Source organism: Triturus cristatus, chromosome 7 (assembly GCF_964204655.1).
Source record: "Triturus cristatus chromosome 7, aTriCri1.1, whole genome shotgun sequence".
NCBI classification, from domain to species: domain Eukaryota; kingdom Metazoa; phylum Chordata; class Amphibia; order Caudata; family Salamandridae; genus Triturus; species Triturus cristatus.
This window is the reverse complement of record NC_140590.1, coordinates 1099743948-1099763359: the sequence shown is the minus strand read 5'-3', so window position 1 is coordinate 1099763359 and position 19412 is coordinate 1099743948. Positions and strand designations below refer to the sequence as shown.

The 19412-nt window shown below is 44.3% G+C and overlaps 1 protein-coding gene across 1 annotated transcript in view; it reads left to right on the top strand.

The window, feature by feature from the left end:
* LOC146811155 (uncharacterized) overlaps positions 1-19412 on the top strand; it is a 183757-nt gene that overhangs the window by 100240 nt on the left and 64105 nt on the right. Inside the window, exon 7 of the mRNA XM_085618218.1 lies at positions 9569-9631. Within this exon, the coding sequence (XP_085474344.1) occupies positions 9569-9631 (63 nt within the window). The remainder of the gene's footprint in view (positions 1-9568; positions 9632-19412) is intronic.

Below are 19412 nucleotides of genomic sequence, written 5' to 3'. Positions count from 1 at the left end.
GTACTCTATGAGTCCAGAAAATTATATTAATTATATTTTTTTGTTGGAGCAGGTACCTTTCCCATTGCATTCAATGAAGAACATTTAGGTTTGACGCCATCATAGTATATAGTGTAACCAAGTGAATCTATTTTTCGGTCAAAGATTTACTCTTATCTCTATTAAGTGTCATACCAATTTCTCCCCAGTTCTTCAGTACCAACACCAACGTGAAGTTATGTTGCTCTACAGTTTTATCCATGACTAGAATATAATCTTGAAAATAGATAACATTTTTCACCTCCTCAAATATTTTCATCATCATCCGGTGCAATACACTCGCAGCCGCCGCTAAACCGAACAGCATATGAGTGAATTGATGCGTCCCTTCTGTAGAGAGAAAGGCTATCAACATTTAAGAATCCTCATGCAACTTCTCAAATCCATGGTTGAAAAATACTTGCCATCCTTCACCAATACCAGCAGCTTGCTAATATTTGGGAGAGGAAATCTCTCCATGACTATCTCCTGGTTGAGGGATCTCAGATCCACACAGAATCTCAAATGGCCATCAGATTTTTGGGCAATGACAACTGGAGATAACCATTGTCAAACCTATCCAGATTCAATTATACTCTCTTTTAGCATGTCACTCAGAAACTCTTTGACACCTCTGACAGGAAGAGGTACTCTATGACGTTTTTGATGCATTAGCACATCATTTTCCTTCAACATAATTTTGTGGATATACTTATTCAAGCCTCCTAGGGTGTTTCCAAACAACTTCTCTGCACCGTCCAGCACATCACTCAAGTTTACATCCTCCATAACCATTATTTGGTTGATTGCTCTGGGATTTATTACTATACTGACGTCAAAATGATACATCCACCCTAAAATTGTTTGCATCCCATAGTGCATGCTCCCCTCCATGTATCCCAAAATATCAGTGGGTTCCACTTGATATCCTCCAGGATTGATATCCTTTGCTGACAATGTCACGTTACTCCACTGTGCCTCGGAATGATGGTTTACATTGATCGCAAATCCACCATGAGCTTCACCTCTTTCTCACACATACTCTTCAACAGTGCCTTCACTACAACTAGTATTATATCACTGTAATCACTGTTCCTTGCCTCCTGCACCACTGCCACTTTTGATTTACATTCCTTGTTCCATATGTTAGTGTCTTTGTTGTTTTATATATATATATATATATGTATGTGTTTATACATACACATAGTGTCCTCTGCATCATCATCTGCATGCTATATTGATAGCAAAACACCGCTTTGAATCTGCAATGTGATATGTACAACTAACCTAGAGCACTCCTTAATTTTACCTTTGCCTGTGGGCACTGTTGTTCCCTTCCCATCTTTCTTTTTCACAACAAAATCCTCCTCGTCCTCTCCATTATGACTTCCATCATTAATGACGGAAATATCACCCCCTTTCTCTTTTCCGTTAAGTTCCTTCAGATATATTTAAGGCTCCTCAATAACCTTTGCCAAATCCATCACCTCCTTAGGAGAGGGGTTCATTGCTGCCCATAACCTCTCCTGAATTTTCTTGTCTTTGCACTGTACAATGAGCTGGTTCAGAATCAACTCATCTGTCATAGTGCCAAAGCATCATTTGATCAAAAGCTCTCTGAGTCATGCTACAAATTCATCTATCGATTCATGTTCTACCTAAGGGTGACTAAAAAACGTATACTGTACCATGACCAAATTGAGTTCCTTTGCTAACCTGCCCCCGAAGGCGTTTAATTGCCTCTATGGACACATTAGCAATGGGTTGGCCATAGGGTCCCACAGCTATTGGCAAATATTTACAAATCCTTTGCTCCTTTTTACCTTGTGCACTTATATATAATGCCTTCTTCCTTGCTGGCAAAAAGTCATGTCCAGCCAATGCTATTATAAAATTCTCCATCATTTCCACCCAATCCTCCAAGGTATTGGTGGCAACCCCGTTTGATTTACAGAAATAGTGGAGTTATAATGTTACTGTGAGCAGCCATGCCAGCTGAAACAAATCTTGGGGATTTCTGTGACCTTCAAATGATGTTGAAATGGTGTGCAAATCACTGCAAACGATGTATGCACAACACTGCCATGGCCCACTACTTCCGGGAATGCACATCTTATGCCACTGTGACTGATTCACTACATTGTTAGATGGCAAAATACGGTCTTGTGCAGCGTAAGGTGTGTTGCAGCGACGCGCTAAATCAGGGACTCAGATTGCATTCCTTGAGTGATGCAGAGAATGTAGGCAACACACTCTATATTACAGCAGCAAGTTCCAGGCCTGTGCTCTCACGGCTGCATTCAAGCATTCACCCCATCCGTGAGTTTGAAAATTAACCTTCCTGTTGGTATTTAAAAAACCACAGTACCTGGGCTTGCGTTGAATACTTCCCAAATATTCATCCAACTTCAAACGTAAACTGACGACGGTCCACTCGGCACTTCAAATCCAATCCGGTGTCAGTCCAATCAGCACCATACCATTGCCTCCCGCAGTAACATCTGCAGGACCACCCAGGTTATGTCTACCACCTTTCTCCACATCCCATCCTCATTGCCAAAATGTTATGATGAAAAGATGCCACTGCACACTAGGGTAGGTTTTCCAATTAGCTTTATCGGTGACACAACATGGTGTCAGCCCTCTCCAAGGTGCCAGCATCAACTGACCAAAATAGAATTCCTCCCACCTTACCATCTATACAAGAAACTTTAGCATAGAACTCAGGCCGATGAGATAATAGAACACATGCAAAGACACCCACCACATAACACACTCTGCACTTTCCTTTGCTAGAAAAAAACAGACAGGTGCTAAAGTCTGTGGCACAGAACCCAGGTACCAGAGGGTGCTGTTGAAGTGGAACAAGAACCAGGTCCTTAGGGGAGCAGAGAGCTAAAGTAAAGGGACTCTAGGTGCATGTGTAACCGTGGTGTCAGTGGGACCAAAATGACTCTTCTATATGTCACAAGGATCCCACCAAGTTGTCCAAGATAATCAGAAGCTGCTAACAAAGTTAATGTCCGAAACCCCTGTCTCAGTGCACCTTTTGCTCTTTGTTTAGCCTTCCTCTAAATGTTTTCCCATTTCTTTCTCCCAAATCAATTATTCTGCTTTTACTTCTCCATTGTGCCTCTCTTCCTCTTATCTCTATTTATTTCGGTTTCTTAATTGATCTTTCCTCTCTTGTTTTCTTCCCCACTGATAAATGCATTGTCCAGTTGCTGGTTGGGTCTGGGAGCTGTGAGTTGGATTTGGCAATGTGTGTGCTGGGGTTCTCTTGGATAAATACACACTCATACCTCAAGCAAATATACCTCTTTACCTATAAGGCACTTGTCTAGACCAGCACATCCTTTTACTCCCACTCCACAAGGAAAGGATAAGCAAAGGCAATTATTAGAATCCATCAAGACCTTATGACTCTAAAATCATTTGATGTAGCAAAACTCTTCCCAGGTCAAATAGTGCTTCCCACTCTTTTGACACTAAGAGAAGAAATCTTCACTTGTTTATTTTTTGATCAGGGGTCTTATAGACTATTCAAAACATCTTAGCTGTGAATTGAAAGTGGAGAGCAGGGTAAATATCAATGAGCTTCTGTTCAGTATAACTTATGTTTTCTGGGAAGAGAGGGATTTGGAGTGTGAGAATGTGGGGGAAAAGTATGCTGTACCTTTATGTTTAAGTCAAACCACACACTGAAGGGTCAAGGCACGCTAGTCCGGCACTCGTCAACATGAAGTGATAGGAGTAATTATGAGCTATGCAATGGTGTAAAGAACCAGAGATGTGACCCCCTACGCCTCTAAACAGGATCAATGAGTTTCCAAGCAAATTTCTCAAAATGGTTCAGCACTCATCTATTCAGTCAATTATGTTTGTGACACATTATTTTGGTCCATATTGTACAGATATGAAAGATGAGACAATTTTGTTTCAGAAAACAAATGAACCACACTGAGACCTGCCATGTCTGTAACCCATTATAGAGACAGGGATCCTCTGTCAATGCACACTTATAACTTGTTTTTTATAATGCACTTTGCATATTTCTGAGCACTATAAAAACATGATAGTAGCACATACTACATAGCAATTGGTTTTTGCAACATCGGAGGGATGCTTGGCAGATTTGAACTCTTAACTCCTAACACTCTTCATAGTAAGTGGTGAGCATTCAGAGTATTAAGTTGTTGAGACATCCTGCAGCTAGACATAGTACTCACCTTTTGGACTTGGCCCTTTTGGCAGGTTCACCCCGAAACTTTTTTGCATTCTGCTAGCCTTTTTCTGTAACCTGGTGGTGGTGATTTTAGGCCTCTGAGCACTTCAGCACTGTGGTCCAGTGTAAAGTGCGTGCGCTCTCTGTGTATGTGTGGTGAGATGGGCCTGCCCTCCCATAGGAATGCATGGGGGATATGTGTGTCCATGGTAATTCCTGGTATGAGAGGAGTGCAGGGTTGGGTTTAGTATGTGCGAACACGTGAGAATAAATGCTGCGCAATAGTGTGCGCAGATTTAGGGTGACTGGTGGAGAACTGCCAATTTTAGAAGTTGGCATTTCTGTGTGCTGCCTGATGTGGAGTGCATGTCTGGCTTGTGATTGAGAGGTGCTGGATGGTGTGGGGAATTCCAGGAGCCAGGGTGAGTCAGCCCAGTGGTGAATAGAGAGATCTGCATGCAGATGGGAGGGAGGAGTTGCACCAGGGACCTGAATAGGACTGTGCCTTCCCTCCACAATGCAGGCTCCGCCCCCTGTGGTGCGTCTAATCACCGAGCCCCACCTGACAAAGGAGAGAGGAGCTGAGCAAAACAAAGTGCTCCAAAGCTCCCCTATACCAGTACTAACTGGTATCCCTAAACCCTGTGCTGTGACACAAAGGGAAATTAAGTATAAATATAGAGGCTGTGGCCCCATTAAATTGTTCAGTTCTGGAGTGCTGTTCCTGCCAGGGCATTCTGCTGCTGGGACCCAGGGGGGGCTACCATGAGGACTTGCCTCCCTGGGCCCTGCATTGCTCTTTTCATCTTTAAGGACATCTTGCTGGACTTATGCTTTTTACTACAGGCACTTTGCCAAAGAGCTGTGGCTCCTAGCACCTCGTGAGCACTATATCTTAACTGATCAGGGGAGAATAACATGTGGGCCTTGCAGTGCACCGCTTCAGAGAGAGCAAGAGAGGGAATCCCCAGCGTAGGGATTCCCCCGTGCTGCAGTAGTGAGGCAGGAGTCCACCCTGCATTGTGAGGTATTTTGCGGGTGCCCACCCCGCCTATCTTCCATCACGGTGGGTGCCCACCCCACTAATATCTTTATGTGAAAACGGGAGTCTACCCCATATTGCGGAGGAAAAGTCACCGAGGGGAAACCGCCGGTCCGCTGCCAAATGCGACCCGGAAGTCAGGCAATCCTTGAGCGACGTCGGCGGGGCGGCGGCAGGACCGGGCGTTGTGGCTGTGTTGGTGCGAGGGGAGAATGGGAGCCCACCCCACCACCCGAAGCACCAAAGAGAAGTCCCGGGTCCCAGGAGGGGGCCCGAGTGAAGAGTAAAGGTGGCCGGGGATGCCAATGCAGCGCGGGGCTCCCAGGAGTGAAGGGAAGCCCCGCGCTGCAAGAGAAGTGCAGCCGGATCCCCCAGCGAGGCTCTCATGAGTGAGAGAGACCCACCCGCTGCCCAGTGGATCATGCGGCCCGAGTAGAGAGGAGAAGCGACCGTGCCATAATCCAGGCGGGGCTCCTGTTGTGTAAAGGGAGCCCCACATGCAGCAGTGTGACCGGGCAATGCGAAGAGTGGAGTCCAGGAAAAGAGAGCGAGACCTCCCAAGGAGCGGGGGCTCTCCTGTGAATGCCGCCTGAGACCGGGAGAAGTGGTGCCAGTCCCGCCAGCAAGGAAGATCCCAGGGAGTGGAGATGGCTGGAGGGAGGACACAGGAGGAGTCCAGCAGACCCGGTGAGTGGGGGGCATTCCTGACCCAGAGAGCCGATGAAGGATGGCTCTTTGTTGTTGGGGCACAGAGACTGAGCAGTCCCGCAAGGACAGTGGGCTGCTCCAACGTTACTGGCATAATTGTTTATAGTGGGCCTAGAAGGGCCCATGCTTCTCCCTGTGTTGGCCAGTTATGCAACAGCTGCCCCGCTGGACAGTGGGCAGCTGCAACGGTGGGCATGTTGGTTAGGAGAGAGTACTAGTAGGGGACTCAGGGCAGAGGAGTGCCCCTGCCTACAGTTTTCCACAGCTGCCCAGCAACTAGTGGACAGCTGCAACGTTTAGGCCAGTGCCTGTGCGCACTTTCTTCTGCTGAATGAGCAGCCGGCCCTGACATTGGGACATAGGGCATTCAAGCCCTTTGAGAAGGCCAGTTGGCCTGGGGGCAGTTTGGTGACGTTGAAAGAGCGCCAGGCTCTACCAAATTGCGTAATATGTCTATTACGAGGAGTGTTGCCAAAAGAATGATTTAGGCCCATGATATCTATGGTAATTTGTTTATGCTGGGGATACCTAATACGTACTGGGTTTATGCTAATGAGGTTTGGGCCTAATGTGTTTATGCCTAATGTCATGTTATGATGTTTCGGGGAGTGCCTATTTGCGTAATGTGTTTATGCTTATGGGGTTAGTGCATAATGTGTTTATGCTGGTGAGGCCCATTGCGTAAGGTGTTTATGCTGATGAGGTTTGGGCCTAGTGTGGGTTCATGTCTAATGTGATACTGCTTAGGTCATTATGGTACCAGTATTTACTGGTTGTGTTTTAGATTTACTTACCCGATCTGATGGTTCTGACCGTGGCCCAATGGGCCCCGTCTTGTATATAATCACCTGTAAATATTTCCTAGTGCCGGTTGGCACAATGTAAGTGGGTGATTATGTTTCTAATGTGTTTATGGCAATACAAAGGCTATTTCTTATATAACCTTGTGTGGAGTTCCTTTTGTAGTGTGCCTGAGATGTTGTTGCTGTGTGCGTGCGCAAATGCTTTACACATGGCCACCGGGATAAGCCTGATATCTCATGCCAAGCTACCAAGGGGGTTACCAGGGGTTATCTTTGGCGTGTAACTCCCTTGTCCTGACTAGAGTGGGGGTTTCTGCCTGGCTTTGGCGCAAGCCTTAGCCAACCAGAAATCCCATTTCTAACATCACCGCTCTGCCTTCCCTAAGCACAGCACACTTCATCTTAGGATGGTGCAACACAACTGTTACAGTTTACTTTCAAGCACCTATTTGTTCCATAGAAAGTGTAGCTGATATTGGGAGTGATTAATTGTGGCTGCTTTAATGAAATATGATTTTTAGGCAACAGAAAAATATGGGATCTGGTGAATTTACTTAAACACTGGTTTTAATCCTAGCTTTGGCACATTAGCATACACATAATCTTTTTCCCCCTACGCCTCAAGTTGTAAATACGTAAAATGTAAGGAGGAAAATACCTATACAGTACATTTCATAGTGAGTATATTTCACAGTACCTCCTCTTTCAATTACATAAAGCGTCCCTTAGTCCACTCTAGCTGCTCAACACGCTGTTCCGTCTGCAGGGCCTTGCAGTCAAGACTGTAAAATGTATTAAGAATTCCAGCCTCTAGTTCTCACCTATAGGCAGCTTTTAGGAATCTGTTGTCGGAAACCTATGGTGGACAATGGCAGAACCTATAGCACATGTGGCTCAGCCATTGGTTGGCTTTCTTCTCAACCTCATTTGCTTGCTTCTCATTTGACGGCTTTCTGATCTCTTCTTGTGTTTATACATCTCATGGAGCACAGCTTTTTATCATCCTTTTGACTGGATGTCTTGCATTTTACCCCTGCTCATACTTAGGGAACTTCTTATTTCTAGTTCTGTCACCACTCCATGGTAGTGCATCTGTTTTCTTGCTATCTCTGTTGTGTGCTGCTTTTCCCTCAAATACCCATCACCTCACTTTCCGTGTTGCTCCCTCCCCCTCCAGCTAACATGTTGCTACCCGCCCTGTCTGTCCTTTTTTACTTTCTTGCCTTGGAACAGTAAACTAAATGTTCCAAAAATGAAAATAAATCATGATGCATCATGATACAGACATCCAATGCGGTCCCGCAAGCAGACATGTTTTATTCTTTTTGTGGATGCACAACAGAATTGGCAAAAAGCACCAGCAAAGAAAAAAGGTAGGATAACACAATTGAAAGGCACAACCAATTACCTGAACCAATGTTTGTTCTACCAAATAAGGAAGTAGAAACGTGGCAGAAACTATCACAGCCTTCATGGCTAAGGTCACATTTTGTATCCTGTATGGGGCAGTCTATTTTACGCCACAAAATGTACTTGCAAGTAATGCAGTCCTGTGAGAGAGCAGAGTCCACATGTTCAAGGTTAAGCTTGGAGCACAATCATGTGAAGGGGTGATGAGTTAACTTGTTTCAACTTTAAACAATACTTTACTACTTTATTTGTAAACTATAATCTTGGCACACCGGATTTTTTAAGAAGTCTATCAAAAACAAACGTTCAAATCAATTTGAAAAAAATAATTAAACAAGTCTCATTTGTAGTGTACTTACAGAAATGCAGAGAAATTAAGAATTGTTGTTATTTGACTGAAACATATTCTAGTGCGAGTCATCAAAGTATGGTGCCAATTTTAGGTACTATTGTGATTTAGGATTTTCTTCCTTTTCGACTTTTATACTTTCCAACACTTGGGGCCAGATTTACGACCCTATTTGAGAGTCTCAAACTTAGACACTGTTTGTGATTCCTAATGGGGTCGCAAACTGCCTGTCTAATTAATATTCATGAGGCAGGTGCAATTTGCGACCCCATTGGGAATGGCTAGCACTCCCAGGGATGGTGGCTTGCTGGGGTCAGCAAATCACCATGTCTGTTACTGCTTTCTTAAATATAGTAGTTTAAAAAAAAAGAAAGAAAAAAGAGATGCATTTAAAGAAATGCTCTATAAATATACTTCCAGTGCCAGTCCCATTTTTGAGTGGCTTACCACCCATTTAAAACTGGTGATAAACAATCTTACATCTTACATGCAACTCGCTATTAGGAAGGGTCACCCTTGTCACTGCTCTTCCTAACAGCGAGTCGCAAACCCAATTTTGTGAATCGATCATATGTTACTGACTCGCAAAATAGGGTATGTACATAGGGCAGACCGACTTTGCGGTCGCAAATGGGCGATTACCGGTTTGTGGCCACAAAAAATGGTCGCACATCTGGGCCCTAGTTTGATAAGCAAGAGCAAAAGTGTTGCTCATGTGCAATTGTCCTGAATCGTTAGGCCACTTGACTTGTATCTGTACTGGCCTATTAGACGCCAGGAGGTAATATCAAAAATGTATATTTAATTGTTCAATTTGAAATGATGCTCCTTTGCATGGAAGTATTATGTGCAACAAGCACTTCTCCTAAGAGGTCTTATGGAATCCAATTTTCATGTGTACTAAAATAAATGTACAGATATAAAAAGGTGAAGGTATTATCTTTTTGATGTATGAAGCTTTGCCTTAGAGGATGGATTCCTGTAACGTTTTCTTTTCTTTGTTTATGTTACAGGTTGGAGTAGAGCTTCTCAGTACTGTTCTTGGTGCGGGAGGTTCCTTGATTTGCCCTCTGACCGTAAGTCATGTGCTTGTCTTAGAAATACTGGCATTGGCTATCCTGAAAATGTAGGGGATTCTGATGTTGCTTTTTTACATATTTGATTTCCACTTATTTCATTCAGAATTAATAGTTTTGACTTTAAAAATTAGCTACTAAATCCCTGCATTTCCGCCTGAATGTAGTTCTGTCTCAGCTGCCATGAATCACCTCAGGGTTTGACTTGGGCAGATAAAACAAGGGAAGAAGGCTCTGTTGGCCGCACTCTTCATCTTTGGCTTTTCAAAGTCTTTTCTGCTCCAATCCATATTTGTCTGGTGTAAGAGTTGAATAACTAGGTCTGTAGTTTGTAATTGATAGAGAAAGAAAGTTTGTGAGCAGCAGAGTAACAGAAGTTTGTTCTCCCTCTTTAAAGTATTTCGAGGACCCCATACCAAATCACTCATATTCCATTATGTGACAGTAACCTAATGCAGCCAGTAACCTCATGATGTTAGAAGGAGTTCCACCAGCACAGTTAGCATCCAATGAACAACAGATCTCCGAGTTACTGCTGTCCATAAAAAGGGTGTAGTACCTCACAGAAACTAAGATCAATTGAGCCGTTAAGAATCTTTACTGGGCAACCACTGTCAAGAAAATTTGGACAAAAATTGAGCTAACAGTTTTTTCTTGCAACACAGTTTTTCAAAAAAATCAGTGCGTAATCTCAAGATTTTACAAACAGTTCTGAAATGGCACTTCCAGTTTAGTCCACTACTTCAGAGTCTGCCTTAGTACCCATAACCACCAGTTTAGTCCACTACTTCAGAGTCTGCTTTAGTACCCAGAACCATTATTTCCTTTGTTACAGTTCCAGATCATGTATGTGCCAGTGTAAATTACTGGATGCACAAAAGACATATATTTGTACCACAATAGAAGCAATGGCTGAAACTTTTTGTTTATCTTGCTAATACCTATATCAGAAAATCAAATACAATCAGATTTATGATATCAAATCAATCAACCAATTAGGATTTGTAGAGCACTGCTTCATCACCATGAGGGTCTTGAGGTGCTGGGAGCGCATGTTGAATGTTCTCCTATTGGTTGAACATCCAGGTCTTGAGATCCTTCCTGAACTGCTAGAGCAATGGCAAGTGTGAGAGGTTGTAGGGGGAGGTTTGTTCCAGGTCTTAGCCACTTGGTGGGATGGTGTTCGTCTGGAGGATGCGTCTAGTGGCTACTAGGGAGAGGGATTTTGAATGGAGTTTCCTGGTAGGTTGGTGGAAATACATTTGATTGCTGAGGTACGCCGGTTCTATGTTGCATAATGCCATGTAAGCATACACCCGAAATGCATTGGAAACACCAAATCTCGAGCTTGTCTACTACATGCAAATGCAATGTGAAGTTCAACATTCATCATTGAATCACGCTTTTGAATAAAAGAAGCAACAAAATACGTTGGATTGAGAATTTATTTTCACGCTTATGCTCATTGGTTTATTATGCAATGTTGAGTTGGTTTGCTTGATGACATTTTGTTAACGATTTTAAAACACACTCATGTGAGTGTCATTTAGGTAGTGCAGGCTTCGTCTAGGACATGCAGTCTTAGAAATTTTTAATGTAAGCATGGGTGAGCATCTTGAACTGGCATCTCATTGCCACTGGTAGACAGTGGAGTGACCTGAGGTTTGGGGTGAACTGGGTCCATCTGGCGGGGTCCAGGGTGAGTCTGGCTGCTGTGTTTTGGATAGTCTGAAGTCACATCATGAGTTACGCTGTTATTCCTAGGTAGAGTGAGTTGCCATAGTCTTGTTTGCTGGTGATGATAGCTTGCTTGACTGTTTGCCTGGTGTTAGGTGGTAGCCATCTGATGACCTTCCTTAGCATTTGGAAGGTGAGGAAGCAAGCGGAGGAGACAGCGCTTACCTGCTTCTTTGTGGATAATGAAACTGTTTGGTAGGTGGATCTATAGGGTATTGGCGCTCCTGGGCAATACGCAGGTAAGTATACTCTGGCACTGAATGAGGATTGTGGTGCATAAGGGTAGGGAGAGCCACCCTTCTCCCATCTGTGTGGATATCCACTGGTAAAACAGAACAACAGTCCCCTGCACACGCTGGATAGCTGAGGAGGAAGCTGATTTTGTAGGCATGTTGGGTGGGTTTGGGCTCAACTTTGGTGGCCACCATACGTTGTTCCAGAGTGTGTCCTTTCCTTTTCCGAAGATGAGTACCTCTGCTTTGTCAGTGTCAAGTTTGAGGCAGATGTTGTTCATCTATACTGTATTAGCACCAAATCTAGTTGCTCGAAAACAGAATGACATAAGGTATTGGCATCCAATGTCAGAGTACTTCCAATATACGTCTGACTTGCATGAATAATCTAGAGGGTTGGTCAAATATCCTGGGATGTTGGTATTATCATATTTTTCAATGTCCCAAAAGCCTAGCAACTTAAGGTGTTCCCCAGTTGAAACATAGATGTCCACTTTGTTGGAGGTGCTGCTGGAATATCATGGCTAGCAACATTTATACATTACTCCTGTGTTACACATTTTACAGGAACCAGCAGCCTCCGTATCCATTCTGTCACATATAACAGCATGAATCTGCTTTTCACCCCAATATTCCACATAAGGTCTTCCACTTTTCCCCAATGAATGTATTGTACTTAACATGGCTTGGTGCAATGTCGGAAGAGTACATTAGAATGGCTTTTAGCTGTGGACACCACAGAAGATTAGAGTTTCAACTACGTTATTTACACCACACAGAAGTTTAACTTTGTTGTTTTTTTCTAAGATTGTGGCAGAAGCTGTCAAAGTTCAACTGTGCTTTGTTTATTGCTTCTACTGGACAACATTGAGTGTAAGCTCAGTATTCTGGGCAGCATGCAATATTTTACTACAGGCGCAGAACGTGGCTGCCTGTATGCTTTTTGCACTACCTAAGTACTACCATGCCTCAGACCTTCTGAGCCTGCTTCACTGGCTGCAGATAGAACAGAGAGTCTATTTTATGACTCTCTGTACAACACACAAGATCTTGCATGGCCAAGGTCAAATTTTGAACAGGTTGTGCTCACCGTTTTTTCTGGCTCGAGCCCTGTGCTTCGCGGACCTGCATCTGGCCTGTGTCCCCCGGGTGCGCAGGGTAAGAGCAGGTGGGCGCTCTTTCAGGGCTATGGCACCAGTCCTATGAAATTCTATTCCTCTAGCTGCTCAGGGCACGCAAGACCACTGGGCTTTCAGAAAAATGCTCAAAACGTGACTTTTCTCTAACCTTTAGGTGAAATTTTTCCCTGCATGCTCCTGTCAGTTTTAGCACTGGGATGCCCCGGTGCTGGGGCAGCCACGAGCTTTATAAGAACTTATAACATATATACACCTACAAAGAGGAGAAATCCCAGGTGAAGTGTTGACTGTCCCTGGAACAGATACAGATACAGCTATACACACCTAAAACATCCCAATGATCAATAGTGCTTCCTCTGTGCAAAATGTATTTTCACTGCACTAATGCACAGATGCATCTCCGACAGCACCAACACCATAGTCCCCCTCAAGAAAAACAACAACACACACGCCAAGAAAGCTAGATGGTTCACCACTGAACTTCAAGGGTCCTGATGCACTTGCCGCCACCTTGAAAAGGCCTGGAGGAACACCAAATCCACAGAAGCCCACTACAGCTTCAGAGCTGCCACCAACGCCCACCACCACCTCATCAGAAAAACGAGGAATAAAGCAATTGAAGAAAGAATCTCCACTCATGCACACAGCTGAAAAGAACTCCTCAACATCATCAAGAAGTTCGCCCAACCCACCAGCGAGTCCACCGACATCCCTCACTCAGAAGACTTCTGCGACAAAACTCAGCACCTTTTTTCACCCCAAAATCAAGAGCATCTATGACAACTTCGACGAAGACAAGCAACACACTGAACCCTCACCAAACACCCCGACACCCTAAAGCCAGCGATCAACACATGGAAGACTATAAAGTCAATCCACTCCAGGGCCCCCACGGACCCCTGCCCCCACCACATTTTCAACGGAGCCGCTGAATCCATCACACCCATGATCTGCCACACCATCAACCGCTCCCTGGCAACCGCCTTGTTCACTGACGACTGGAAACATGCTAAGATCAACCCCCTCCTGAAGAAACCCTCGGCGGACCCCACCGACCTCAAAAACCACAAACCCATCTCCTTGCTCCTATTCCCAGCGAAAGACATCGAGAAAGCCATCAACAGCCAACTCGCCACATTCATCGAAGAGCACAACATCCTTGACTCCTCCCAATCCGGCTCCAGAAAAAAAACACAGTACCGAAACCGCCCTCCTCACCACAACAGATGACATCCGTACCTTACTGGACAAAGGAGAAACAGCAGCCCTCATTCTCCTTGACTTCTCAGCGGCATTCAACACAGTCTCTCACTACACCCTAATACGCAGATTCCACGATGCAGGGATCCAAGACAAAACGATACCAAAGGGGATGATGGACGGAGCGTTTGAGCAAATCAAACACTCACCCCCAGTCAACTGATCTGGGTTTAATCCATCATCATTCTTTAGATCACTCGCCCACCCCAGTTCAGACATGGCCATATGCAAATCAGTCTGACCCTGAGCCTCAAGGGAACAGTCCAGCCCAAACTACCAAGCCATGTCTTCCCTGGACCGGAAACAAGCATCCTGAGACCGGATTCGGGTTCATTACCCTCATCAGCCAGGCTATCTTGAATCCAGTGGCAAAGTGAGCAAGGGACCCACGTCTGGGCATACCCTGCCAACATAGGGCGAACAAAGCGATACCAAAGGGGATGATGGACGGAGCGTTTGAGCAAATCAAACACTCACCCCCAGTCAACTGATATGGGTTTAATCCATCATCATTCTTTAGCTCACTCCACCACCCCAGTTCAGACATGGCCATATGCAAATCAGTCTGACACTGTGCCTCATGGGAACAGTCCAACCAGAACTGCCAAGCCATGTCTTCCCTGGACCGGAAGCATGCATCCTGAGACCGGTTTCGGGTTCATAACCCTCATCAGCCAAGCTATCTTGAATCCAGTGGAAAAGTGGCAAAGTGAGCAAGGGACCCACGTCTGGGCATACCCTGCCAAATTAGGGTGAACAAAGCGATCCAAGACAAGGCCCTCAACTTGATCTGCTCCTTTCTCTGGCAGAACGCAGTGGGTCTGACTCCCCCCTTTCCTCTCGGATCCTACACCCACGACCTGCGGTGTCCCCCAGGGTCCTCCCTCAGCCCTACGTTCTGCTCGCCCCCATCGTCAGTCCCTACGGACTCAACATTGTGTCATACGCAGACGACACCCAACTCATCCTCTCCCTATCCAACGAACCCTACACCACCAGACACAACTTTCGAGAAAACAGCTGCCTACAACTAAAGACCAACAAAACGGAAGTACTCATCATGGGCCCAAACCCCGATGCCTGGAATGACACCTGGTGGCCCTCCGCCCTCGGAAGCCCGCCCAGCCCCACAGACCACGCACGTGACCTTGGAATCATCCTGGACTCTGAGCTCCAAATCGACCGCCGGATCAACTCCGTCTCGTCCTCCTGTTTCCACACCCTCCGCCTACTACATAAGACCTTCAAATTGATCCCTATCAAACACAGAAAGACTGTCACTCACACCCTGGTCATGAGCAGGCTCGATTACGGCAACGCATTCTATGCCGGAATAAACAAAAACCTCACCTGCAAGCTACAGAACGTCCAAAATGCCACCGCAAGACTGGTCTTCAACCTGCCAAGACACTGCCACATCTTCCAGCACCTGTGCACACTTCACTGGCTCCCCATCGAAACTAGAGTCAACTTCACGATGCTAACCCACGCTCACAAGGCCCTCCACGACACCAGACCAGCATACCTGAACAGCCAACTCAAATTTCACGCACACCAAAGGACCCTACGATCAGCCCAACTCTCCTACGCTTTGGTCCCCTGCAACAGAAAGACCAGATCAGGAGGCCGCTCCTTCTCCTTCTGCGCGGACAGAGCCTGGAACGACCTTCCGCTCCACCTCAAACAGATAACATCGCTCCCCATCTTCGCAAGAAACCTCAGAACCTGGTCTTCGACAGACCCCCTCCTTGATGGACTGGAACCTGTAACCCCCCACGCCCCCCAGCGCCTTGAGACCCTTCTGGGTGGGTAGTCATGCTTAACAAACTCCTGATTTGATTTTGATTTGATTAATGCACTTTGTAAGAGGTTTTATCACTACTATTCATTTATATCAATCCCATGCTGTGTCGCCCTCATATCTATCTCACAATTTTGCCAATCAATCTCTTGTTCATTCACTTTCTATTCTACTCATTTTCTCACCAACATCTCTACCTCAGTACATCTCTCACCATCACTGCAATCTTCTCATCACCTTACATTTTAGCCCTGGTCTTACCTCCATATCTTCTTTTATCATACCTATGTTAAAATGTACTAGTTTGATTTCCCTATCTTCTCTTGCTTCCAGGCTGTGTCTTTTACCTCTGTGTCTGCACACTGTTACATCTGTTAATTTCTGTTTATCTTCAAATATATTACCCTCACTCTAACACTTTTATGCTATGTTCTGTCACTCTCTGACCTCTGATGGTCTCTCTCCTCTGTCTTCTGGTTTAACTTGTACCTCTACCTCTTTGATTTGTTTTCCCTTCTCTTAAGGTTTGCTCTTATCACCAGTTTTCCCACTTTTATTTTATTCATTCACACCTTTCTCTGTCACTCACTTCTAGCTCTTCTACCCACCTCTATATCTCTTATACCCAGCCTCAGTTTCCTGTGCCCTGCATATCTTAAACTCACAAAACTCTGTTCCATATTATCTTGAACATTCTGCTGCATCTTTGGTATTATCTAAATCTCTTTAGTATCCCTCTTCAGTTAATCTCATTCACATTCTCTTACCATTATAACTCTGTGTCATTCTCATTTCTATTTACACCACTCTAATCTACTCAACTCTATATCGTTCCATCTTTCTCCGAGTTCTTCCAAATCTATGTATTCTCTATGACCACTGTATCTTTCGGGTTCTCTCTCGCCAACCACACTCATTCATTTTGAAGTTTTCCTCTATCACTCTTTCTGTATTTAATCAAGTTTCTTTCTACTACTCCAGGTTCTCCATTCACACCCGTATCTTTTCATTTCATGCTTCATACCTGTGCCATCAGTCTTCAATCTCTCTTTGTCTCATTCTATCTTTCAGTTCATCTTGTTGTGTTACAGTTCACCTCTCTCACAGTCTTGTCTTCTTTAAAAAGAATAGCTGCATTTCACTCACTCCTTCACTATCTGCTTTTTGCTCTCTTTTTGTTTACCTTTCTTGGGCATCATCTTTTGGCTCTTTGTCCTGTTCTTCCACTTTTTTCGTACCCATTCTCTTGATCCTCTATGTCCCTCTCCTTTTTCTTTTTACATATCCACCATTTCTTTTGTTCTCTTTGTTACCTATTGTTTATTTATATCTTTCCCTCTACCGTTCCTTTCATTCTTTTATTTCTATTGGTCTCTTTCACCTTTTTCTCGGATTAGCTTTTTTATTTCTATATTTCACATAAGCTAATATTGTAGCCTCTTAATATATTTCTTTTTTTGTTGCTACACATTTTGTTCCCAGATCTGCTTTGTTTCTTTCTCATATAGAAAGAAAATTTAGGAAATTGAATCAATTTTTCTTGCAATTAAAAAAAAACATTTATTTCTAATTAAGTTATTTTGTTGGTCAGGTAAGTTTAAATATCTGTATTTCTCACCCCTTCACTTTCATGCTCCCTTTTCTTCACTTCTCCTCACTCTGCTTTTCTCATTCCCCTTCCCTCTCTCTTCTTCCTTTACTGCTCTTTCGTAACTCCCTCACTCCTTCTCTACCACTTCCCTAGGTTTACTGCCTCCATCACTATTTTTTCAACCATGTTTCCCTCCCTTTCTCTATATGTCTCAGTCATTCAAACTGCCTTACTCCTTCTCAGTTCCTTGCTCTCTGTCTCTGTTTCTGTCTCTCTCCCTTTGTCTGTCTTACCCTTAATTACCTTAACATCTCTGTTTCTACCACTCCTCCTCTCTCCATCACTCATTTTCCATCTATGTTAATTTTTTAACCTTCTCCGTCATTCTCCTTCCCTCACCTTCCCTAACTGTCACTATCCTTTACTCATAGTCACTCCTATTCTTCTACTTCACTTCCTCCTGTCTGTATCTCACAACCCTTCACCTTTTCGCATTCTTTCCTTCACTCTCCCTCACTCTCCTTTGCTCATTGAAATCCTGACTCCCTTTCTCTCACTCCAGTTTCCTAAATCCCTCCATCCCCTCACTCCCCATCTCTCACTTTCCCTTACCCCCTTTTCTAATCCTCATACCCCTTATCTCGCCATCGCTCCACTTCTCTTACTTTCAATCCCTTTACCCTGCTGTACTTCATCAGCTTCATCTGCTACTCCCTTTTCCTATCTCCGTCCCTTACTCCCCTTTTCTCACTCCCCCTCCCTCACTCTCCATTACTCACTGCCATTCCCTTACTTATTCACTCTTCTTACCTGTATCCTCTACCCTTAGTCCTTTTGTTGCAGTCAGTCTTTCACTTCCCTTTCATGACTGATCATACTTTCCTTTTCTCACTCATTCTGTCAGTCCTTTCCTCCTCTTCACTCAGTCATTTCAATCATTTCAATCATTCATGTATACACTACACATTCATTCAATAAAATTACAACACAGTATATTAGGAATATAGCTCTTCTTGGAAAAGTGAAGTGAGTTCTGAAAATAACTGTTTTTTTTTGTCTTTTTTGTTTTGTATTTTTTTTTTAGTGTTTTAACAATTTTGTATTTTTTTGATTTTTTTAAAGCACCAAAAAAAACTGCCAATGAAAAACTGTTCAACAGGAACAAAAACAATAAATGAAAAAGATTATGAGCTGGAGCATGTGTGCTGCTGTATTTTGTTTTCAATCAAGTTAATACTGCTCTCACCGTAGCAAAGAACAGCATTGCACACATTACAATGTATGTGCACCTTCTGGAAAAGTGGGCGGATGTCCAGTGACCTGGTACACGGAGAATCTGCGGCCGCAGATGATCTGCTCGGCTGAGCAGGTGGAGGGTTGTCTCTTAGGGCTCTAGTTGTCTCTCAAGCATAATGTACAGGATGCACTGTCTTGAAGTGTCTCAACATTGAATAAATACTAAATGAGTATTTCTTGGTGGGATCTCCTCTGGACAACACACTTCCACAAATAGTGCATGTCACCTTCGGTGCATTGACCTTCTTTTGGCCCTCTGGAAAGGTGAAGAATTTCCAAATAAAAGAGTCTTTTTGTTTGGTCTTCCTTGGTGGTACCACAAAGGTCTCCTCCTCACTCCCTGAAGTAGACTGAAGTAGACTGCTGTTCTGCCATTTTCTATAACGTTTGATAGCTGTTCAGCTCCTTGTCCCAGGAAATGAGAAGAAATAGTGAGGGGAGTGGGTGTGGTGTTTGAAGATTCGGAACAGAAACTACTATGAACCAATGAAAAGTGTTGTTTCGTAATCACATGACTAGCCGTGCGCGCACGGTGTGCGCACGCACAACGGTGCACGCACAACGGTGCACGCACGCTGCAGAAATTAATTACTTTTAACCAGATTTCTAAAACATGAAAAGGAGACAGGGAAGACACTCCCTGACCCCCTAGACCTTCTCTGGGGGTCCCTAAAGGATCTCGTAAACATTTTGTTTATAAAAAAAAATCGCAGGGTGCGCGCAC